The sequence below is a fragment of the Chaetura pelagica genome, unplaced genomic scaffold (assembly GCF_000747805.2).
Source record: "Chaetura pelagica isolate M959 unplaced genomic scaffold, ChaPel_1.0 scaffold90, whole genome shotgun sequence".
NCBI classification, from domain to species: Eukaryota; Metazoa; Chordata; class Aves; order Apodiformes; family Apodidae; genus Chaetura; species Chaetura pelagica.
Window position 1 is genome coordinate 14,289,386 of NW_009953496.1, and position 24,803 is coordinate 14,314,188.

The following is a 24,803-nucleotide window of genomic DNA, read 5'->3' on the forward strand; positions in this document are numbered from 1 at the left end:
CCTGCTGAGTCTTTGACACATTTTGCGTCCCCAGTTTGAGCTGTGGAGGTTAGAAGGTGTGTATCCACAAGAACTAAGGTTTAATGATATCCCAGCATGAAATGTATCATGACATATTAAGCATTTGGCAATTCTGTGAAGAAAATACCCGCAAATGGAAGAGACAGAAGCAACTAGATCTGTTTTTCCATCTTCCAGCAGGAGCTACTATTCCCAAAACACTTGACAGCAAAGTTTGCACATTCAAACTGTCATTGTTAATGCCAAATCATTTCTTTATGGCCTGGGTATGTTAATTGAGTCTGAGGACCAAATATAACTTTGTGTCTCATAGGAGAAGGCTGCTTTTATGATACCATTTCTCTTTTGCTTTAATCACAGGAAGAGTTAAAAAAGAATTGCATTGTAGAAAACAATTTCATTTTCTGTGTTAGCACAATAGCCCTGAGATCAGAGAAAGCTGTCTGATTGCTGTATTGATTTTTCCTTTCACTGTAGCTCTTCTCTGATGATGTTGTTTTAAGAACTTCACTCATCAGGTCTGAAAAAAGAAGATAATAATAATAGTAGCAAAAATAACTTCTCTCTCTTTCTTTTCACAGTCTTTGTTTATTTGCTCAGTTGCCATGAACTGTATTTTGGAGTCTCTGCAAAGTTCATATATTGTTTATGGGGGCAGTTGTGTTCTCAGTGTTTATTTTAACATGTATACTTTTATATATATATAGGATATATATATAATATACATGTGGCTGTAACTGTTCCCAGGGTAAGTCATCTGATCCTTTACACTAGCAGGGTGCCTTCAAGCAAAGATGTGTTTCTCAAGGGTCCTGACTGGAGTTTCAGTTGTACACCCTGAAAATTGTGTTTAGCTATTACTGGTGTGTAGGTGATGACAAGAAAAACACTCTCAATTGTCACAGAGCTATTGAAGACAAAGAGGGCCAGGACTGCCACACGCAAGCTCCTAATGGGAGCAGGGGACCAGCATAGAGAGGGGAAAAGCAGGAGAGCTGGCTCTCTACCCACAGCTTACAGGCAAGGTCTGGCAGAGGGAGGAAACAGAAGACATCCTGAGCTTCTGAATGCCATGTATATGGCCACTGAAATATTTCAATACACAAGTCAAACAGAGAACAGCCACACAGAGTTTACTTTCATATAAAAATCCTAAGATATGGGGAAAAACACCCCAACTATCATATAAACTATGCCACCAGAAAGGTTGTTTTGCTGGGATCTTCTGCATTATGTCTAGGAGCTCAGCTGGCATAGGTACACAGTTAAGTGACCTCTAGAGAAAAAAAAAGGCATTAGATAGTGCAAGACCTCAAAATATCACCCTTCTCTCCCCATTCCTCTTCACTCCATGGCTGCTGGATTTTTCCATGCTAATCTTCTGGCTGATATTTCCACACTACAACAAAGGCTTTACTCACGTGACCAAATAGGAATGGAAAACATAGAGATAACTCTTCCATTCTTTAAGAAACAAAACTTTAAAAATGCTCACAACCAATTTATTTTAGTTTATTCATCAATTAATCATCCATAAAAGCTTTCTTAATTGTTCTACCAAATATGGATTATCCTTTAGCCTACGAGAAATTTCTAACATAATTTCCTAGCACTTTTCACAAACCTATCATTCAGGCAGTATTGAAATATGCATTTGGAGTGCTGTGAATTACTCCAAAATTTCTTAATTGCTCTGAAACAGTCTTTAAAGTAATAGAATCACAGAATAGCTTGGATTGGTAAGGACATTTAGAGGTCACCTAGGCCAACTCCCCTGCAGTGAGCAGGGCCATCTACAACTAGACCAGGTTGCTCAGAACCCTGTACAACCTTGTCTACTGATGCTCCATCATAGAAGGCTACTAGGTTGGTCAGGCAGGATTTGCCCTTGGTGAAACTATGCTGACTGTCTTGAATCACCTCCCTGTTCTCCATGTGTTGATGGTGAAAAAGATGTATTTCTGCAAATAACTAATTTAGGTTTATAGAGTAGACAAATATCATGCCCTGCTTTGAGTTAGGAGGATTAACTAAATGCCAATTTGAATATTTTTTCCAGGTGAATTTTCTCAGATTGTTGGTGAAGCAATTTATTTCTGAATATAGAATAAATTTGAAACAATCAAATGGAAAGAAAAGTAAAATAAACCACAGCATTTAAATAAACAATTCTAAGGACCAGAAGCAGACTGTTAGTAGTTTCTCATTGCTGGTGCAGCAGTGGCACAACTCAGGAGAGCTTTTAGCCTGTCAAGAACAGAGATACAGCATCAGACTATAATCTTGGTTTCATCCATACAGACCTAACTTTCCCCCCTCTACCTTTGTGATATGAAACCATTTTCAATTACAAAATTATGTAGCATTTCTCAAGCAATGCAACACATATATATTACTTTAAATTTTATAGTATGCTTATTGCAGGGGGAAAGACACCACTGTGTTAATTGTGTATGCTGGATACATGCTATTTACACAATTTCTATCCAGGGTATAAATCCTGAGTCTGCTTCTACTGAAGTCATGGTCAGGGTTTTGTATGTCTTCAGAGTAGAAGCCATACAAGACCACACAAAAAAATCTGAGTGCTTCAAATGCTTCAGGGACCAGAATTAAGGTTGTGTGACTATTTTCTGACATTCAAGTAAATATAACATTATCCTAATGGAGGGAGATGTATGGATTATATGAACATTATATATATGTTTGTGTGTGTTAGTAGATTTTATCATTATTTATTTACAAGCAAAATCTTCTAGGCATCACCAAACATCTCAGTCTCTCCAGTCTCTAACATTCATCATTCTTTCATGGAGATAATCAATCTGCACTCATTGGAATAATTCCCCAATGCATGAAATTAATAACAAGGCTTTGGCTGTCTATTAATATTGTGCTAAATATTATGAATTGAAGTGGTTTATTACTTTAATTTAATTACAGCAAAGCAGGGTAGCATGAATATGAGAGATTCTAACTTCTACATTTTATTATATCTGATGTTACTTATTGAAATGGAAATAGAGTTATACATGTGTATTCACCACAGTGACACTTGCCAGTAGCCCAGAACCACTATCTCACATCCCTAGTGGAGGTGTATCACACCAAAATTCTGCATTGCCAGCACCTAAGTCTTGTCTGGTCTACCTGGGCTGTAAATCACCAATACTTGTTGACATGAACCTTCAGGATTTGAGGTAACTGTGAGATTCACTAGAAAATAAGGGTCATATATAAATTCTAACAAGATCTGTATTTCTGCAGCTGGGCCAAACCCAATGCCCTTTTCTCAGGCTGTGAGATTGAGCTATGAGCTATAAACTTGAATAGAGGAAACTGAAACTAAACTTCATTCACTATGAGACAGTTACTACAACCATCATCCCAATTCTCTTACTGCCCAGGGAACAGCTGAACATAACGCAGAACAGGCGATGTCAGGGACCTGCTACAGCACAATTCCCCATCCTGGCAAAAAGGGACTCTGACCCCACACTGAGATTTTTGTCTTATGTCCTGAGCTACAGAGCACTAAGGGAAAAGGAGGATGCCAGGCTGTTTGTCACTTAAGTCTTTGCCTTTATTAAAAATGCTGAAAACAAAATCAAAGCAATTTGTTTCAGATGAAATGAAATATTTCTTTTCTTATTTAGGTTTTTATATGTCCATTCAGGTTTTAACACCCAAAACATTGTTTTCCTAACTCCCTAGGGAAAACTGAGGGGTTTGGTGATCAAAAACCCCAAACCAATTAAAATGCTTTCTTTCATTTGGACAACAAAATAAAACCAAAACCCCAGAGAATTACTCATGCAGTCCTGAACCACTTAACCTTTTCACAAATGGGTGCCACACAGGACTGGAGAATTATGCATGTTGCTGTTTAATGTAGCGTTGTGGGGCAGTGGTACTGTTTGTCTAACAGAAAACAGAATTGAGTTTGGGAATTACAGCTCTACATATTAACACATGCTTATAAAGTTGCAGAGCTTGTGCTTCCAAAGAACAGGAGCCTTAAACTTCTAAATTATCTCCTGCTGCTACTTGTGATTAAGCAGATGTTTGACTGATCTAGAGAAGGCAGAATTAAAATATAAGACCTACTACCAAAAAACTGTTTTAACATGCCACCCAGTCCCACCCTTTACTTTAAATAACAAAATGTTAAGCCCTGCCAGAGTTTAATGTCTTCTGTGTCACAGGCTGCAGGTCAGTTCTGCTGCCCTATTGTAGCTTCATTCTGCCCTCTGAATCCTGTTTGAATTATCAATTTTATTTCCTCAAGTTGAATTAAAACATGTCAGAGTAATATCTGACTTGCTCCTACCACTACCTCTCTCTAACTTCACTGTAAACATTATTTAAAGATCTGGAAATTTTCCAGATAAATCAATCTTCTGTTGAAAGTCCTGCTTATAATGCTTTTTAAAGTGTTGATTTTTTTTCAGCATGGAGATGGATGTGGAGGAAAGGAAGTGTAGGAAAGGATGTGTAGGAAGGAAGTGTAGAAGTATATTGCTACCTACCAAAATATGGTATTTATCTCAGCAAATGTGGGAGTCAAGGAGGAGTGAGTTTCCTTTCCTAGGGATAAGCCAGTCCCCTTAGGCACTCCAGTCAATAGAAAAAAAAGGCATCTCCAGGAAGACATTCAGCTCATCTAAAAATAAGTGCCTAACATGGCTGAGCTGATGAGCTTGAGTTACTGATTATAGAGCATCTAGAAATTATGATTTAGACAGATGACTCTTGGAAGCAAAATCAAATAAAATTAATTTGGTCCCTTTCCCCAGTGCTTATGCACACTGTGAATGGCAAATACACTGAGAGTGGGGAAAGCCCAGTGAACCATAGGGGTGATAATGATTCAGTGAACTCCAGGAGTACTTGCTTGTGTCCCACTCTGAGGCTCCTGTGCTTAGGACTTTGGGTATTTTCCTGGGTAGCCAACCTGTAACTCCTAATGGGAGTACCAAGACATGTTTCAGAGATGTGATTCCTCTGCGGGTTTCAGCCTTATAGTAGGAGTATCTTAGGTAGTAGGAGTTATAGTTTAATGTAGTAACCTTGCCCCAGACAAATGGGATAAAGAGAGCTCATCCAGAGATCATCCACATGACTGAGTGAAGTCCTCAGTGATTGCAGAACCAGAAGTTATTACTTAAGATACATGTAAATCTCCTTTTGACATCAGAGGGAACAGGCACCTAACTGGTTCTCCAGACAAGACTGTTTCAACAGCTTTAAATTTACATGAGCAAACCTACTTCTAGTTTTCATTAATTCTCTCTGTTACTCTGCACCCATAACAGGTGGAAAATCCTTACAGGGGAATCTTTACAGATTCAGATAAATAAATTATTACTGGTGATCTTGAAAGAGTATTAGACAATGCTAATAAGTTTATTTTTGGTCTTTATATAAAGATGTTTTCTTTATTAATACATTAATCATACCATCTGAAAGAAAATTACAATCTGTTCAGTAAAGTTACCTTTGTTAGTTGTGCCTGATGGTGCCTAGGAGATAAGCTGGTAATTATTATGTTTGGTGATAATGTAATCGTTTTGATGTCAATAGATCTACTGAATTATTTGCAATTTGGTGCTTTGTCAGTTCAGATGATAATGCTTATCACTGAGCTTCTTTTTTGTTTGTTTTGGTTTTTTGGGGTTTTTTTGGTCATTTACTTTGAAATGTAATTTATTCTCAGAAACATATGTAATGTGCCCACTTCAGGAAGCAGCCTATATTCCCTGTTTTTTTCTGCTTTCTTTGGCAAATGCAGTCTTAGCTGTTGTGAGTTGAGAATACATCACTTACAACTGCCAAAGGGTAAAATGCCACAGAGCTCTCCTCTATCTCCATCTTTTTCAAATATATTTCTGTATCTAATCACAAGCTGTAAAATCAAATATTCACTTCCCTTATAAAATAAACAGCAATTATCTGCTACATATTTTTGAGCTGCATTTTACATTTATTGCTAAAAGATATTTATTGGTAATAACCTTTCTATATGCTTAGTCCTAGGTAAGATCCGAAGTGCTGTTGGAAGTGCTCAGCTCCTCATGTCTCAGAAATTCCAGCAATTTTATTGGCTTTGTCAGCAAAATCTGGTAAGTCACCGTGTCTGGCCATTCTTGAAGAGTTTAAGGCTATTCATACAAAACATAACTTTAAATTTTAGAATTTAATATTTTTACTTCAAAGGCAATAACAAAACCAAGTGTAGCAATAACATTTTAAAATGTCTTTTTCATGTCTCACATTTTGTCTTATTGCTCCTCTTTTTTTTTTTTTTTCCTTTTAAACTTAATGCTTAAGTATGGTGTTAGTACATTTTTTTATCAAAGCAAATGTAATTTCAATAATTTCAGTCTGAGTGTGTTTTGTCTTTTCTTTATTTGCTGTCTTCAATAAAGAAAAAAAATGAGAACTGAACAAATGCAAGTTTTATAAGACATAATATTATGGCTTATTTGTGTAACACCCTAATATAATAACTCTGTTTCTAGTAGAAGGGACAAATTTTTCATATTACCTGAAAAAAAGAGAATACTAAATAGCAAAATAGTGGAGAATATATGGTCCAGCTTTCTATCTACCTGAAAATAGGACTGATCTTTGAAATGAGAATATACATAATGTTCATAAAATTAGGTTTCATAATTTGCATTGCCAATTATATATATGATATCCTAGGGCTAAGGGAACAGATGCAGTATAATACTTATGAGAGTTACTGCTAGTGTTCTGGAAGTTCATTAGAGACTAATTCAATTCTAAATGTTATCTTCATTAACATGACAGCAGCCATTGGTGATACAAACATTGTGGAAAGATGATACTAATCAATAGAAGAATGTAATTCTTCTAGCTACAGTTAGTGGTAGAACACCTTTCTTTGGCTTATTTGAAAAATCAAGTCTAGCTCTCACCTCTTGACTGCTCCTACACCTCATATATTAAAAGTGCTGAATTCTGCTGCATGCATGATGGCAGACAGGACCTATAAGTCTGGTTAGAAATATTTCTTTACTTGTTAGTATTTGCCACATCACTTTTTAAGGCAGAACATTCATTCTGCAGAAACCTACTTGCTACTTTTTATCCATAAAGTTAAACATCCAGAATTCCTGAAAATGCAGTGAAATATTACTGAGAAAGTCATGCCAAAAATGTCCTGCCTTCGGATAGAAAATTATAAGATATAGCCCTTAATAGCCCTTGTGGCTAAGAAGGCCAATGGCATCCTGGGATGCATTAGAAGGGGTGTGGTTAGTCGGTCAAGAGAGGTTCTCCTTCCCCTCTCTTCTGCCTTTGTGAGGCCACATCTGGAGTATTGTGTCCAGTTCTGGGCCCCTCAGTTCCAGAAGGGCAGGAAACTGCTTGAGAGGGTCCAGCTCAGAGCCACAAAGATGATGAAGGGCGTGGAGCATCTCCCTTATGAGGAAAGGCTGAGGGAGCTGGGTCTCTTTAGCTTGGAGAAAAGGAGACTGAGGGGTGACCTCATCAGTGTTTACAAATATGTAAGGGGTGAGTGTCAGGGAGATGGAGTTAGGCTTTTTTCAGTGATGACCAGCGATAGGACAAGGGATAATGGGTGCAAACTGGAGCATAGGAGGTTCAAGGTGAATATCAGAAATATTTTTTTTACTGTGAGAGTGACAGAGCCCTGGAACAGGCTGCCCAGGGAGGTTGTGGAGTCTCCTTCACTGGAGACATTCACACCCCGCCTGGACACGTTCCTGTGTGATGTGCTCTAGGTGACCCTGCTCTGGCAGGGGGGGTTGGACTAGATGATCTTTCGAGGTCCCTTCCAACCCCTAGGATTCTATGATTCTATGGTCCTCATTAGGAAAGAATCAAATTATCCACTTCAAAGACTCTGTCAAAACAAGGATTTTAATAGCTGTTACAGAATGACAGAGGAAACATGCAAAGTCAGGCAAGCAGGAGATGACCACGTATGTAATATCAAATACATCACATGTGCTCCCTATCTAGTAATTTGTTCCACAGCAAAAGGAGGAAATCTTCATCAATGTCTAAAGGTTTCTCACTGCACATTTCAAAGCATTCTCCATTACCTGATTGATTAAGCTATGCAAACTAGGATTTGGAGAGCCTAACCTCCACTCCATTTATCTTCAAGTATGTCCAGCACTTGTGCTTGAGAGCATTACTGTAATAACAAGTGCAGTTCCTGCTCAGCCATCAGCTCTTGGGAAGTGGGAACCATTCATTACTGCAAAAGCAATAGGAATACAACGGTACAGCTTTGCAGACAACATGGCCAAAAAACTGGCAAGATTTTATTTGTCTCCTTCTCATTTGGATAAGAAACCTTTGAACTCCATAATAGCATCTTTACCCTACTCTGAAGAATTAGGCTCTGAATATTCTTCAGCTTCATGAAATCATCAATGCGCTGTGCAGAAAGCAGCCACTGATTTTAGCTTTGGGCTTTTAGTTCATTCATGTTTTGAGGCTTTTTTCCCTACGCCTAACAACAGAGTTTGTTGCTAAATAGTCACCTAGCGCATATCCGTAGAAGGCTTTCCATATGCTTCCCAGGCAGCCTCTGGATGGGAAGGCAGCCAGTTAGTGCATTCCCCCACTCAGAACCCTCTCATACTTGCAGGGCTACCACACAGCAGTTTTTCTAACAACAGTTCAACAACATTAAGTGTAAGTGTAGGCAAAGAACAAGGATGTCTACTTCTGCCATTGTAAAATGCATCAAGGGTTTAGGAAGAGGAACACACTTATTCAGACCTGAAATTTAACCAGGAAATTTGCTTGTTGCCTATGGACTTTTCTAAAGAGCCACAAAAACTTCAAGGAATACATCTGATTATGCTCTGGGTTAAGATCTCTTACCAAAGACTCTTAATCAGAGTACGTTCATAACACTCTAAGCTTCGATGAAGTATTTTGTTTTAGGAATCTGGCTGGTTGTCTCCTACAGTGTGCTGTTCCCAGTAACTGCTGTAAAAAAAAAAAAAAAAAATTGAAAAAAATTTGCTGATTAATAACTATTCCTTGCTGCATTATTCACATTATCTCTTGTAACACCTTTTTTCTTTGAAGTGTCCTCCTCCATACTCTAGCCAGCACAGATCCTGCTCAGCTCATGAGATCATCACTCAATATGTCATGGTTGCAGGCAAAAAAAGAGCAGCTCGAGCACTGACTAGGTACTTTTGCTTGCTCTAGGCTTCCTTCAGAAGAGGGGCTGCAAAGCTGTATTTCAAAGAAGATCCAACTAAATGAGCAGCTTCTGAAAAGAATAAGGTGTAAGCCAACCTTTTCAAAGCTCAGTTAGCTGTTATAGTAATCATTTGTGCCAGCATTTATCCATGGACTGTGGATCCATAAGGCATAGCAGCAGGAGGCAGCCCTCTTGTGCTCAGACAATGCACCACACACTCCTCTGCAAGCTGCCGTGCTGGAGGCTGCCATGGTTCCAAAAATGATGAGCAGAGTGAGGAGCAGCAATAACACCAGTGCTTCTAAGCCAGTAAACTAGTAATTGCAGCTTTTGCCCAGGAATAGGGAGAGCCGGAGTCCCTTTGGCGTTATTTTGACTCCATCTCTCTCAAGTCCATTCTGTAGACCATCTTAGTGGCTTCCTCATACTCTGAAAGAGCAGAGACATTTATCCATCATTTTCACAGAGATGTGTACCAATTAAGCCCTATTTCATTAAAGTGACAAAGCTGTCTCCTTGAACTAGTACCAGTTTCTGTAGGGTTAACAGTCTTCGTACTAGCTTCTAATGTAATTTTTATCCAGCACTGACATGAGGTTAATGGTTAATAGTCAAATGGAGGGTCATCTTGCTAATTGTTACCACCAGTGTTTGTACCGTTAAGTCCTGTGCACAAGGCAATGCTCTATCGCAGCACCTGGGGGTTGTGTCTTCCCAGTTCCTGAGCATGATTCAACTCCCTGGAGAACAAAATCCTACCATCCCCATCAAAATTTTATACCAGGTGTGTATATTTGAAAATGCAAGACAATGTAAACATGGAATTCAGCATAAACTGACAACTTCTTGGTGGTGTTGTTTTGCCTTCTAATCAGCTATTGTGAATGTAATTTTTAACCAGAAATACTTCAGGCTTGCTAGTATACAAACCACATTCCCCTTAATAATCAGCAGGTAGAGGTTGTCATCTTTTTTCTTTTTGGAGAGGCAGGTCAGCACAGCATAGGGTGCTGAGGAACTTTCCTCAGGAAGGATTCAGGAAGGCCTGGGTATGACATCCAACTCATTCATGTTTGGGTTGTGTAGGAGGCACAACTTTCCAGTCACAGGTCCCAGCTATAAAGCACACGTAGCCTGTAGCACTGAGCAGCTCTGTAGCACTGTAGTCCAGTGCGGTGCCTTCCCTGCCTCAAAGTACATTGTTTAAAGCCTCCTGGTCTATTAATTTTCTCTCCTTTCTGCATGACAGGACCCGAGTGCCATGCCGAGACCAACTTCCCAGGACCTAGCAGGTTTCTGGGACTTATTGCAGCTCTCAATTGAAGACGTCAGCATGAAATTTGATGAACTGCACCAGTTGAAACTCAATGAATGGAAAATAATAGAATCACCTGAAAGGAAGGTAAGCAGACCATGGACAATACCATTTGCTCCCCATTTGTAGTCCTGCAGTCTCCTTGTGTTAAATACAATAGTGTAACACAATAGGTTTCTAACCCTGGAAAGTATCTAATTGGCATGGCCCAATTTATGCACAGAAACCTTCACCAAATGTGAGCACTTTTTTCTTTTTAACAATGTTGAGCTGAATTGTATAACAAATAAAATTAATTTCGCTAGTCTATTCCACTCCATAATGGTTTTGTTCAACTAATTTGGATTCACATTCTAAAGCCTAGAACTGAAATATGCTTTGATTAATTGAAACTGAGGACAATTCAACAATTCAATCAAAGTAAACTCAGCACTCTGCTACATTTGAGGCAGCTCAAGCCTAAGCACTACAGTGTTTAATCCTGCCTGCACAACATAACTGATACTAGAGCAGGAGTGAGATAAAAGCATGTGGCAAAACATAGTGCAGGTCAGACTAAAGCTTGGCTCACAAAAGTTTGGGGGACAAAGAGTACTTCTGGTAAACTGCTCACACCTCAACCCTACAACTCAACCACCTGGGCGACACCCCAGCCATGATCCTTGCAACCCAAAGGTGCCAAATGGCCCTCAAAAGCAATGTAATTCTGAAACTGCCTCTGGAGCTCCATCCCTTGCCTTGATTATCCCACTATCCTTGCTGATTGTTGTATCAGTCAGATGAAGAGAACATTTGGTTTGAGTCAGTATTGTTACCCTCAAGTGAATACTTGTTTGGTTTGGGAGGAATTAGGAGGCATTTTGACAACTCTTTCATTTCTTCATGCTCCTCTTGGATTTTAATTTTCAGCCAACTGGTTGGTGGATGGTGAGTTTGCAACTCTTGCTTACTAGTGACAACTGGAAGTAAGAAATTGTTATAGTGACAGCAACAGTAATGTTACTAAGAGGGAAATAACTAAAGGTAAAAAAAAAGAGAAAAAGCAGATGGGACAACAGGAATGGAGTCCTTATGTTCCTGGTTGAAAACAGGAAACAGAGAAAATAAAGACTGGAAGAGCTTGTTGTCACAAGGAATAGCATCTTAGGCTGCTGCACTGTCCTTGTGGAGTTAAGAATGTAGAACTATGCTCTAGATAACTTTAGTTAGCTAATGTTGGCTAATGCATTTTGGTAGTAGACTTAGAATTAGTTGTTTTTAAAAAGACCAAACAATGAAGAGTCTGTAATCCACAGGTGCATCAGTTCAATTTTTGTATTATTTGAATCCTGCACATCAAATTAACTGTGTTCTCCATAAGGAACAGCCCATACTCTGGACTATTGCTATTACTTTAAGAAGTTATATAGCAGAAAGATCAATCATAATACACTTGAAGTTGTGGAGTCTCTGTCTTTGGGGCTAGTCAGTCCAGTATTAAATATGATGTTGAAAAACTGCCTTAGTTTCAAAACTGTGCCTAATTTGAAATGGGCTTTGAATGGAGGTTGTATGGGATCACCTCCAGAGGTCTCTTCCAACCTAAACTATTGTATGATTCCATGTTTCTACAATGTCTTTTTAAAGCCCTTATATGATATTTCACAGTCTCTAAATGGAATAAAATATCCATTTCATTCTACAAATAAATTTTTATTTAAAACCTGCAGAGCAATTTACAGTTACTTTGGTACCAAAAATCTACTGTCTCTCACTTTATAATTTAGTAATCCTTCAATATAATTTTCTTTAAAATGGTTGAGGCTGGCAAGCAGAACAATTAGCCCTGTGTTCTCTGTCTGGTTGGTGCTTGTATGTTTCCATTTAGCAATTCATGGAGGAGACTAAACTAACAGACATGTATACACAGCTGCTACCTCATCCCCAGCTGAGGCTAAACTCAGTATGATTAATTTAATTAAAAATCCTGTCCTGCTAATCTCAGACAGTCTTTTCACTTGATCAGACCACACAGATGCGCTGACTTCTTATTGGAGAGCCAGTGTGTGTTTCTGTCTATAATGACTGTAACAATGTGTCAGCTAAAATTAAACAAATGCATATGAAAGTAAGGTATGCAGGTTGCATGTGCAGGCTCCCTGCAAGGACAGTAGAAGGAAGCGTAGTCTTTTAAGGCACAGGACTGCAGAATTTGTAATGGTTACTGAAACAACAGGATTGTCTCGGTGTCCCTAGTGTGGTTAGCTATTCATGTAACCCATTAGTCAGCTGATTGGAAAGCACAAATGGAGCATGCTTGATGTATGTAACCAGTATTTTGCATTTCATGTCTTCAGTTTGCATGCTCAGCTGACGGTACCTTCCGCACGCAGTTCACCCTCAGTTTTAATACCCTATTGCAGGAAGAAAGAAAGGTTCCTCCTCCTGTACCAAAGAAGCCCCCTAAAGGAAAATTCCCTATCACAAGAGAAAAATCTCTGGACCTACCTGACAGACAGCGACAAGAAGCTAGAAGACGGCTAATGGCTGCTAAGAGAGCAGCCTCTTTCCGGCAGAATTCAGCCACAGAGCGTGCAGACAGCATCGAGATATATATCCCAGAGGCTCAAACACGGCTTTAAAGACAGAATGCTGCAGAGTTCCTTTTTTAAACAAAATGCTTGTACAGTTTGTCATTTACCTGGTAATTTTTGTCTTATTCTCTCCACTAAATATGCCCTTGCTGTTGTGTTCTTTGTGCCATAAGCACAGTGGAATGCTTTTGATTTCCTCAGAATTTGCTGAGCTCACCGCAAGAATGACTTCTTTTTGTATTTATTGTCTGACTTACAATCAGCTACAATGGATAGGGCTTGTTGAGACCTGACTTATCCAATATATTCTCAGAGGACAACAAGAAACACCTCTTGAGATGGAACCCAGCTTACTTTTTTTGTTATTTATATTTTTATAAAATATGTGATAATTAGGGATAAGAATAACAAACTATAAATGGGTGCATCTCACCATTCACTAGAGGCATTAGCTAATCCAAGTAGAAGGTGCTACAAATGTAAAGAGCAGGAAAGAAAGAACCCATTTCTCTCTCTGACCTCCAGTTTCTTTTCCTAGAACCCAGCTAACATATCTACCCATGTGCTCTGCCACTCTTCTCATCTTTGTTACCGCAAAATAACATTAGGCCTCTCATGTCATGTCAAGTTTCTGGAGATGAACAGGGATATCCAGCCACTAAAACTCCAAAGTTCATCAGAAACCAAGAAGCATTCAAGTCTGGTGGTGGTGGGAATGCCCACTGAGAAACGTTTGCCGTTAGCAGTATAACAACACTCTGAAACCTAAGCAAAATTATAATGCAAGAGGACTTGAGTGATGGGTGAAAGGAAAACGGAAGCCTTAAAAAGTTAGATCTTCTGTAGCAAGATGTGTAAAGAAAAAAGTTACGCTTGCTCCTTTGGAACACTCATTGCATTTTTAACAGTTCTTTTATGTGTTAACATTTATTTTATAAACCTTCTCTCTTTCATTTCAAGAGCTGTGCTACATGTAATATTTCAAACTCTCAAAATGTTATATCAATTGAGTTTCCAGGGTATCCTTGAGAAAAAAAAAATAATCTTGCTTGTTTAAAATGCCAGTTGTGATGTTGTAAACAGTTAAAGAAATATGAATGTGAGTGGTAAGTATATCTTAGTTTAAATGGTTATGTTAAGGTAAAGGTGAACTGTGGTTTACAGTTGTACTTTTTTTTTTTTTTAAACTATTTTTCTATGCAGTATCATTTATGGCAAGAATAAATTTCTTGCTTGCTTCAGACATTTAAAAAAAAACAAAACATGACTCAAGAGATAAGTGTTTTCCAGCCATGGAATACAAGGAAAATAGTATCTTTTCAAGCCTCACGTTGTTAGAAGAGAGAAGTTGTAACTACCACAGTCAAGAGGCTCTAATTTAAAACAAATTAAAACAGAATTACTCCACTTCCCCTACCTTCCAGAGCCAACCGAGCAACCCAGCACTTAGAAGTCTTCAGGTGAAGACGCAATAAGATGAATAACCTGCAGCCCCCAGTTCCAAGGTTTGAATCCTACTGAACACTACTTTAGGTTAAAACAGTCTGAACCCAGAGAGACAGACAGCCCCAACTACTGCATCCCCTATTTACCTGCTTTAACAAATGCAATGTATTTAGCCATAGGCAGAACAGCTATTTAATTATACTCAAGCACTTTGGTTCTTCACCTGATGAGCACTTTAAATCTGAATCCCATGCACCCTGCAGCCTGATGGATGATTGAAAAGATGAAGTATCATAGGTTATGCAGATCTGACATTGCTTCAAATATGTTTTCTTTTGGGGTTTTATTTTTATTTTTCCTTCTCTTTTTTTCCTGCAGTGTGTAGTATTAAGCATGAGTTCTGTCTTTGGAGCACAGCTGATAAAGCATGCCTAGCTTCAAGATATGAATCTTTAGAGATGAAGTTTGAGACATTTCTGTGAGAAGAAAACCCTGTAAATTGAGCCTGGTATCTGGTATATACTTTACCAAATAGCCTTAAACTATATTTGGAAGCAAAAACCAAGACGAATGTATACCCTTCAAAAATGAAAAGAAAAAGAAAAAAAAATTAAAAAAATAAAAAAATATAAAAAAAATATAAACCCCTGAAATATTCTTCTATAGGTGAAAACATTCTGTTGCCCATCCCCTCATATTTTCAAGGCATTTTCTAATAAGGAAAGAGCTGAAGCCTGGGTAGTGTACCATATTGAGACTACTTCCCATATTTGTTGTACTACTTTAAATGCAAATGCAGTTATTGGCATCTTGAATCCTGAAAACTGCTATCTTATTTGAAGTGGAGATTCTAATTAGAAATACCCACACAAAATTAAAGCCAGTGTCTTTTCCAGATATAAGAAATTTAAAATACACACACACCTATACATATATATATATGTTGCAGCTGATGCATTTTATCTCATTTTCCTGTACACTTCAAGGAGAAATCCCACTTGACTTTATCACTTGAAAACACCCACCTGCAGCAACAGGTCATGTAATTAAGACAAGTTGTATTTAATCCTGCCAGTAATTAGGCTTTATGAAGATAAATTGTAAAAACAACAGATTATAGATAGATCTCAGCTGACTTAGAGCAGTCTGTATAAGTCGCTGATTTTAGAATCATATTTTGATAGTTTTTTGATATGTTAAAATTTTATTGGATGTTCTCAGGCAAAGGTAGGCCTGTGTGAATGATGCCAACCCCGTATTTTACATTTCCTATGCCATGATAAGAAAATATTCAGTATAAACTTTGAATATGTGTGATTTCTGTTTGTTCCACCTTTATTTAAAAAAAAAAAAAAAAAAAAAAGGATTAAAAGTAAACAGATGGCTAATGAAAAATCTGATAATATGTTATCTGTGCATGTTACATTTCAAAGTGCAATATATTAAATTATTGTACAGGTAACATTCTATCATTAAAGGCAAATAAGCCATTTCTATTTACATATTGTACATCTGGTTCGTTTAGAAAAATAATATTATGCTTATCATACTTGTGTTGCAAATAAATCAAAATCAAATTGCTTCAGTTCCTGACATGAGAGACACAGTGTGTTGTGTCTTAATAAAGATATAAACATATTGATGTTAATCTGACCCTACATTGTAAAAATAAAACTCAGTTACAAAACTAATGTAGGAAGAACCTAAGTAAATACATAGAAAGTGAATGCTTTCTACTTAAGACACTTCATGGTGTAGACCCACACAGAACAGCTGGATTTAGGAAAATAGTCTAGTGTTTAATTGAATTCTAATTGGACTACTATTTATTCTAAAATGGTGGAAAGTCTGTGTTTATTTCTTCATTTTCTGTAAAACACAAGTATAATAAACAGGATTATGAAAATTTAAATAAAGGAAAAGACGTGACTAGTAAAATTGTTGATATTGCCCCTACTTATTTTTGGTTTATATAAATTTTTAGATCTGAAATTATTTGTGAATTGGTAAAGTACATTATGAAGTGTTTTATTTCTTGTCGACCTGATCAGAATGGCCTTTGGCAGTGTGCAAAGATTAATAATGTTGTGCAGTGTTATACCAAAAAATGACATTTTAATTCATGCTTAAGCCTTGTCACTATGTTAGATTTGAGATCAAACAGGATGGGATTAAAGTGTGCATAGGAAGGTGTGTGGATTTCAGGTATATATATATATATATAAAATACATTTCACACAATGGAAATTATTTGTTTTAAAATAAGTCCAAGTCCTGCTGTATCAGTAATTTAGTACTCTAGTTTCATCGTCTTCAGCCCTGCATCTAGTATAAAGTGAGGGAATGTTCAGTCAGTGGGTGGTTTTGCAAGGAAGAAAAACAACTGCTACATGTTGAGGTCCCATACATGACCTGCAGTCTCCTCATGCCCCGCTGGAATGGTGCCCTTGAGAGGCTTCTCTCCCCCCTTGTGGCAGGGGGCACACCACAGGTTGACCTGTCAAGTGCTGGTTTGTGTGTGTTCATTTGAGATCTGAAGTTGATCTGGCAGCTCCAGATGTCAAGCTGTGTCTGGTGAAAAGCTGTGAAATCCAGTGTAGCAGGAACGTCAGCATGAGACAGAGAGCTTAAATGAAATGTGAAGCAGCGTTACTCCTGTTACTGTTCCCAGTTCTCACAGTGCAGTAAAACCACCCTCAAACTGCATTTGAGGTGAGGAATATAGCAAACACCTTAATGTCTAGAGAGGTGCTTCCTGGTGTATGGCAGGTTGAGACTTAAATTTATATAATAGTGCCTTTCATCCAGAAGGATCTCCAAGCACTTTATTAGCCGACACACAAGCTCCAGGCTTGGCTGCAGCTGGGGCAGGTTACCTTGCCCATGGCCTGGTAAGCCAGCATGGCGGGACACGGGGGGGTCTTCTGCCTGTCCCCACGCTGCCAGGTAGCTTCTTTCTACAGGCAGGAAGACTCTTATGGTCCTCGCCTGTGCCAAAAGAGAAGCAAAGACTCACTCAACCAAGAGGAAGACCTGAGCAAAGCAGAGGGAAGTGCAATACTCATACTATCCCTCCAGGGTGGAGGCAAGGAGAGAAGAGCATCAAATTAAGTTTCCAGAACAATCTGTGCTTTTGCTGTTCATGATGGCAGCAGTGAGGGTCCCTGTGGTGGAGGAGCTCCTCTGGGAAGGTGCCACAGGAAAGCCCTGGCCAGTGCCAGGCACAGGAGCTGATCACTTCTGCAGCTGAGCCCTCTTGGTTGGGGATCTTGGCAAGTCTCTCCTTCACAAGTGCATTCCCCCCACCTGGCTGCCTTAGTGGGAGAGATGGATCTGGGGCACATGCTGCAAAAGCAGCCTTCACCTGTGGTGTAACTGCCAAGCACCCTGGGACCTCCCTGGGCCTACCTTCCAGCCAAGCTTGCACAAGGGATAACCTGGGATACAGTGTGAGGCACAAGGACTATGCTTTGATTTGAGCAGCTGCTCTTTACTGAGACTCAGCTCTAACCCTGAGGATTCTATGTGTGGCAGAGCAGTGGGGACCCTCTATACTGGCAGGAGAGGCAGACTAGAAGCAGCCATGACTTACTGCAGATAATAGGAGAATATACATACATACATATATATATATATATAAAACCAGATTCTTGGTGTCATGGTCTCAGACAGTTGGACTGAGGAACTACAGTCAATACTCACATTCCTGTAGGCCGTGCCACTTTCTTGCAGCTTGGCCTCAGCACTGACAGCCGTGGCTGGTTTAGAGCCTGGAGCAGCCCCACGGCCCATCTGCAGCAAGTCACCCTGTTCACCTCCAAGGACCATCTTTTGGGAACAGCTCTTTTATGCATACTCATATGCATACACAGACTCCTGGCAGGAATGAAACCCTCTGTATGCACAGAAATTGCTTAATTTATCTCTGAAATGCAGCTACCTCTATGGTGTAGTGCTGCAGCTGCTTAACTACGTAATAGGCTGTTCAGGACAGCAAGTATAAAACCAAAATTGAAATGGAAACTTGCCCAAAAGAGAATTTAGCCAGCATATTTAGGCTGATTCAGTTCCTCTTAATGAAATGAAATTCTAATAGCTGCAAGAGGCCATGGCACTTGTTATATCTAAAAAACGTATTCTGGATCCCTTCTCATCAAATGCATATTGCATTTCATAAATGAAGATCACAGAAGACTGCATGTTCACAGTCCCATCTTTCCACACATAGGCGTTTCTCCCATTACCGTTCATTGCTGAAACAAAACTGGGGTTTTGAAGTCTGGTCATAGATAATATAAATAACTGTGTCTGCATGGCTTGCTCTTTGAGCAAACAGAACAGTTTTCATCAGCTGGCAATTTAATTCTGTATTTTATTAAGGCCAATTTGTTATTTTTTCTAAATTGATTTTTTTAACAGGATTTTTTACTTCTCTAGTACAAAACCATGAGTATTTTCACTAGGCTTCAATGAGGAGTTTTATTTGAAGATGCAGTCATTATTCACCAACACAGACTACTAGTGAGGATTTTTCTTCTCTTTCTCATACTCTTTCATTCAACACATCATTTCCCATTCATAAAGCTGAACTGCCATACACGTTACTTACTTGTGAGACAAAATATTGCAGAGCCTTGGCCTAAGTTCTAATCTTGGTTGTATTAGAATTAACGCTAAGAAACTGAAATCAAAGAAGTGTCAGATCCAGCTCAGTATAATTCAGCTGATTAGCTGACTCAGCAAGTCCTGCTGAGGTAGGAAGGACTCACATTTCGAGTTAGCGAGTGTGGAAATACTTTGCAGGATCTTCTTTCAAGTAGGTCACAATCAAGTAGAGGGCTTGGTAGTAGGTTCAAGTCTTTGACAATGGTCCTCACAGAGAAATATTAGCTTTGTTTATAATTACACATGGAATCCACATGCTCATATCCATGCTTTGATTTACCCTTTGGAGGTTTAACAGTACGGTCATCTTATTTTAAAAGGGCTCAGTATGTATCTACTCTTTAGTCCACTTTATATATTAATTTCCTAAACTAAGAAAATTTCCCTTTCAAGTAGCCTGACTTATACTGCTCTAGAACTATTCTTTCCTAAAGAAAAGCCACTATGACTGTGCAGGATTTTCTGTACAGAGACAAAACATACTTTCATTTACCATGTGACATGCCAAAATAATCAAGTGTGGCCTAAGGACTAAATTAAATGCCTCCTATAGAATTTCAAAGAATGTTAGAACCAGGAAACTAGCTGTTTAGTTATCATTAAAAATATATATAAAAATATATAAATATATATATACATAAGAAATCATATCAACAATGAGGATGAACTGAGTGCCAAATATTCGCCATCTGTATAAAGCTACACTTCACTAGAATTAAACTATTTTATGTATTTCTCTTTCTCATGCTTTTATGGTTCTTTTGATAAATTCTATTTAGTAGCATGCAGGATACCTAAATTGAATGTACAGTATGTTGTTTCATTGCTACAATTATTTCTCGCTTCTGAGTAATATCTTCTTTACCAGAATGTTATTTGTTACTTTGAAGACATATTTGAGAATTGTTTTATGATTGAGTTATTCTTTTTTCATGGTTCTCTACTCACCTCCAGCTGATTGTAAGAAAATGTGCTTCACTACTTTGCCCAATGGCTCTTTTATGAAGCTGCCTCTTTCAATTGGTTTATGTATTGTTTATGTTCATCTCCTGTAAATAATTCTGCAATTAAATTTTTTGAGAAAAATAGAGTATACTCTTTATTATGTTTTAAACTTTGCATTAGTTAAAGTATGCCATCTCCAGTCAGACAGTTTGTAGACCACACTAAGTTATTACTTTAGAAGTGTAGCCTTTTGAGTGTCAGGAAGTAAATTTTCAATAAAATGTTTTGATAGAGGTCTATCCTAGTTCAAAGGAAGCCATGTTTAAAATCTAAAGGAATTTGGCAAAAAATGGAATCAGCTATTGCAATGCTATTGATGTGTTCTGGTTAATAGTCATTAATGGTATCAGCAATAATAATAATAATAATAATAATAATAATAATAATAATAATAATAATAATAATAATAATAATAATAATAATAATAATAATAATAATAATAATAATAATAATAATAATAATAATAATAATAATAATAATAATAATAATAATAATAATAATAATAATAATAATAATAATAAATGATATCATGCACTGATTTTTAATCAGACCATTGGATGTCATAAACAGAAATAATAATATCCTATTTTGTGTGAAGAACATCCGCTATTGAATTGTTTGTAAGGACTTCTTACTGGGCAGAGACAGCAGAAAGAATTTGTTTTGGAACAGTGAATCCTGAAGTAACTCTGTGTGTCTTTTGTTGCTGTTTGCAACAAAAGAGCCAAAAGGAGCTTTTAGCCCACTTCCTGTTTTTCTGTTCCTTTCAGGGCAGTGTGTTCTTCAGGGAATGGCTTTAGCAGCTCAGCAGAAAATGTTATCAATAATTTGCATTGGCCACACTTCTCAATAACTCGGAAGTCACTGCAGGCATGAAACTAAGATGTGCAGTCTCTTCAGTTTAAATAAAGGAGGTATCAGAGATGCTGTCACAAATACGAATTTCTTTCCAAAAGAAAATTGCTTAGTTGCTTGAATAATTGGATTTTTATTGCTAATTATATATGTTATCATAACACTTAGAAACCTCAGCTGTGGACCAAGACAGAACTGTACATTTACAAAATGAAAATACTTCCCTTAACACGAAGAGTTTACAACTTAACCATTAGGTGAGAAACAGCAGATAGGGAAGTACAGGAGAGAAACAGTGAAACAGTGAAATGCTATTAATTAAAATGAAGAGTGGTGGTTGCAGCATCCCAGCACCCCATCAGTTGTCAATTGTTTCATAGGCATCAGAAAAAGTGAGGATAATGAAGTTGGTTGGAAGATACCCTCAGGGTTCTGTTCCCAAGATGGGAGGTAGTCCAAGAAATACGTTCTTTGAAAATTTAACACAGTGATGATGAATTTTGGCATCATGAGTCAACTGGAGGTGGAAGTTGACATCTCTGTAATTAATGAATTATACTAGGTACACCGTGGACAGGTGGCATTTGAAGAAGCTGTGAAAGGTCTTGGCATTAAGACCAATAAAATTAAAGATTCAGTACTCTGCTGGCTCATTATTTGTATAAAGGAATTTTCATCTTTATTACCTGTTGCAGAAAGCTCAAAATTTTCCTGCGATGTCAGCAGTTCTAATGAAAATGAAATTTAGAGAGAGAGGTCATTAGAGCAGTTTAGCACTTCTTTTTGTCTGTCTCCTAACAGTAGATGTTATGACCTAGAGCATCACTCATCACAGCCCTGTACTGATATTTTACAGCTAAGAAAAGCCTTGATCTCTTCTAGCTGAAATTCAATAGACATTTAGCTTGTCTTAGCCTTCATGAGTTCCCTAAAACAGGGTGATCCTTCCTGCAATCTGGAAAGGATCTCAGGACTAACAGGCAAGCTGTTTCTTGTTCAGTAGAATTACAGGTGGTACATGTCAGCCCTGGTATTACAGGCGTACCCACGTAAACCAGGACAGTCGCTGCTGATGAACGAGGAAGGTCAGTAAAGCAGGAAGGAGCTTTAGAAAGATGTGGTATATTTTATTCCAATTGCTGAACCAAATAATCGGGTGCAGAATACATGTTCTGGAATTAGCGTATTTATTCCAGTTGAACTGCACTGACACTGGCAGTGGGTTTGGGGAAGGCTGTTGCTTCTCTAACTGTAGCAGCACAGCTGAAGTGTGAAAATTCTGAAATGTAGACAAGTGCCTTACATCACCTATTGCAGCCCTAACACAATCCCTGGGCAGAATCTGCTGCGAATTTTAAAACAATCAATTTGTAAGTAGCTAGAGGATAATACAGTGACAAAAACTAGGCAACACTGGTTTGCCAACATCCTATCACGTCAGTCAATTTAAATTTATTCTTTGACAGAATGAAATGCTTAATGAATTAGGTAAAAACAATAGGCTGCAATAGATCTTCACTTCATTAAGGCTTTTGATACAGTTCCAGTGCAACATTTTTATAAAAAACTAGGACTTTTTTCTAAATAAAATTGTTGTAAAATCAAATCTGATGCAGCTGAAAATATTATTTTAAATATATATATATCCTTGACCTATTATGAAATCAGAACATTTAAAGGAGGAGAGAAAGGGAGAAACTTATTAGAAAGCTAATCTACTCTCATACTAGTCAATAATTTCAGTGACAACTTTGTTGGTATACTAAAAAATATGACAATTATTGATCATATGATATAAACCTGAGAACATTCACAGGTTCTACAGAGGATATGATCAAAATTGACAGTGATTCTAAAAAATGGACATACTTTCTAAATCCAGTGTGATGAAACTGAAGAAAAAAATGCAAAATGCTATACTTGAAAAGATGTGATCAAGCTCAGATGTGACAAAATATCAATTTGAGAAAAAGTATAGCAAAGAAAATATGGGCTATGGTGGCTCACAAGCTAAATGAGAGTCAACCTGATGCTAAATCAACACAAGCTAAATCACATGCTCTTAAGGAAAGGGGAAATGTAATAGTGAATGTATTATCATATCATTAAATTAGTGTGGCTTAACAAATTATCGTGCTGTGTAATCATCCATGTATACACAATCTTAAATTGTGGATCACACACATTATAGGACTTAACATTGCAGCAAAGCTAAAACAAATTATGCGTAGAAGGAGGAAGTCTTTTCAGATCCATATAAATCAAACTCAGGTATCTGAGCCATGGCTTGTTCCCCTCCATCCAGGCTCCTCAGTAGCAGTCTCCATGGCCACTGCATTTTGCTGCATGTCAGGTGTCTCAGGACTCAGCCCTTTTCAGGGGTTGGGTGGATTGTGCATGTCACTGCCCTAGGCTCAAAGCACAAACGGGCTGGGGCAGAGGGCAGGATGCTTTTGATATGCTTGGCTGCCTGCATTTAGGAACCAGCCTGTCAAATTTGGACAATGGTGGGATACAGACTCTGCATCTTTCTGTCTTCAGTTTAGCCACTTCCACCCAAGTCCTCTCTCAGATGGCAGAAATTACCCTCTGAATCCTGGGCAAATGCTCAAACACAAATGCGTGAGACAGGCAGAATTGTTTCAGAGTATCTAAAACTGACTCTGAATGACTGAGTTCTCAGTCACGCCATTGAGCAAGTGGCAAGCCAGATTCGGGGGATTTAGGGATGTCCCCTGTAGCATACAGAGGTATGCTACAAGAGGTTCTTGCTTCACTCTGTTCACTACAGGTAAGGTTTTAGTTAGAGTATTAAATTTTGTTTTGCTTCTTAACTGAAGCATGTGGAGAAAATTCTGAAGAAAGTAACAAGGATTATAAGAAATTTAGAAAGCATGATGTAAGTGAACAGAATTCAGAAAATGGATCAAGAAAAGACTGACTTGCTTCAACACAAACAGGTTGTTATGAACTGTTAATGAAATTGTTTCCTCACTCCTTGGAAGAAGCCTATTATCATAATTAGTGTAATAGTCTAGCTTTTATCACTCTGTTTGGATAAGCGCAGTGAGTCCTAGAAAAAATGACTTAACTCAAGGACTCAGTACTACAAGGTAGCAAGCATACCCTGTTCAACTTGCAGATGTGACTCACATGTCAGAATACAGTGGAGAGCCACAGAAACCAGCTATAAGCATCTGGGCTGCACACAGACTCAGAAAGTGACGTGTCCAGATCACCGGTCCCCTCCTCTCCCAGACACAATGTCCTATTTCTAGGCATCTGGCCATTTGCAGATGTAAAAGAGGTATTCACCTTCCAAACCTGCAAATGCTGCTCAGAGAACCATCCCACAGCTCTTCCCAGGAGAAGGTGACCCAGCAGGTGGACGCGATAGGCTGGTCTGACCCCAGCATCGCCCTACTCACGTGTACCTTGGCTGGCCCTCTGAGCTCAAGGAAGCCAGGGCAAAAGGTCGCCACTGCATCTCCTCTCCTTCTCCTATGTAACAGAGGTCTGTCAGATCACAAGGGAATGAAGCTGGACCATCACTGAACAAAGGGACTTAAGTCTAAATAAAGAAATTGGGGGAAATTTGTGATAGTTGCTGAGTCAGCAATCTTCTCTCCTCAGTACAAGGTTTATATCCCCGTTTAATATTAGCAGGTAAAGGGCTGCTTGAGATGTAGCAATTAGAGGAAAT

At 38.3% G+C, this 24,803-nt stretch overlaps 1 protein-coding gene across 1 annotated transcript in view; it reads left to right on the forward strand.

Moving 5' to 3' along the window:
* DLGAP2 (discs, large (Drosophila) homolog-associated protein 2) overlaps positions 1-13,733 on the forward strand; it is a 98,780-nt gene extending 85,047 nt beyond the window's left edge. Inside the window, exons 9-11 of the mRNA XM_009999175.1 lie at positions 6,052-6,143; positions 10,491-10,643; positions 12,959-13,733. Of these exons, the coding sequence (XP_009997477.1) occupies positions 6,052-6,143; positions 10,491-10,643; positions 12,959-13,177 (464 nt within the window). The 3' untranslated portion in view covers positions 13,178-13,733. The remainder of the gene's footprint in view (positions 1-6,051; positions 6,144-10,490; positions 10,644-12,958) is intronic.
* The last annotated feature ends 11,070 nt before the right edge of the window (positions 13,734-24,803 follow it).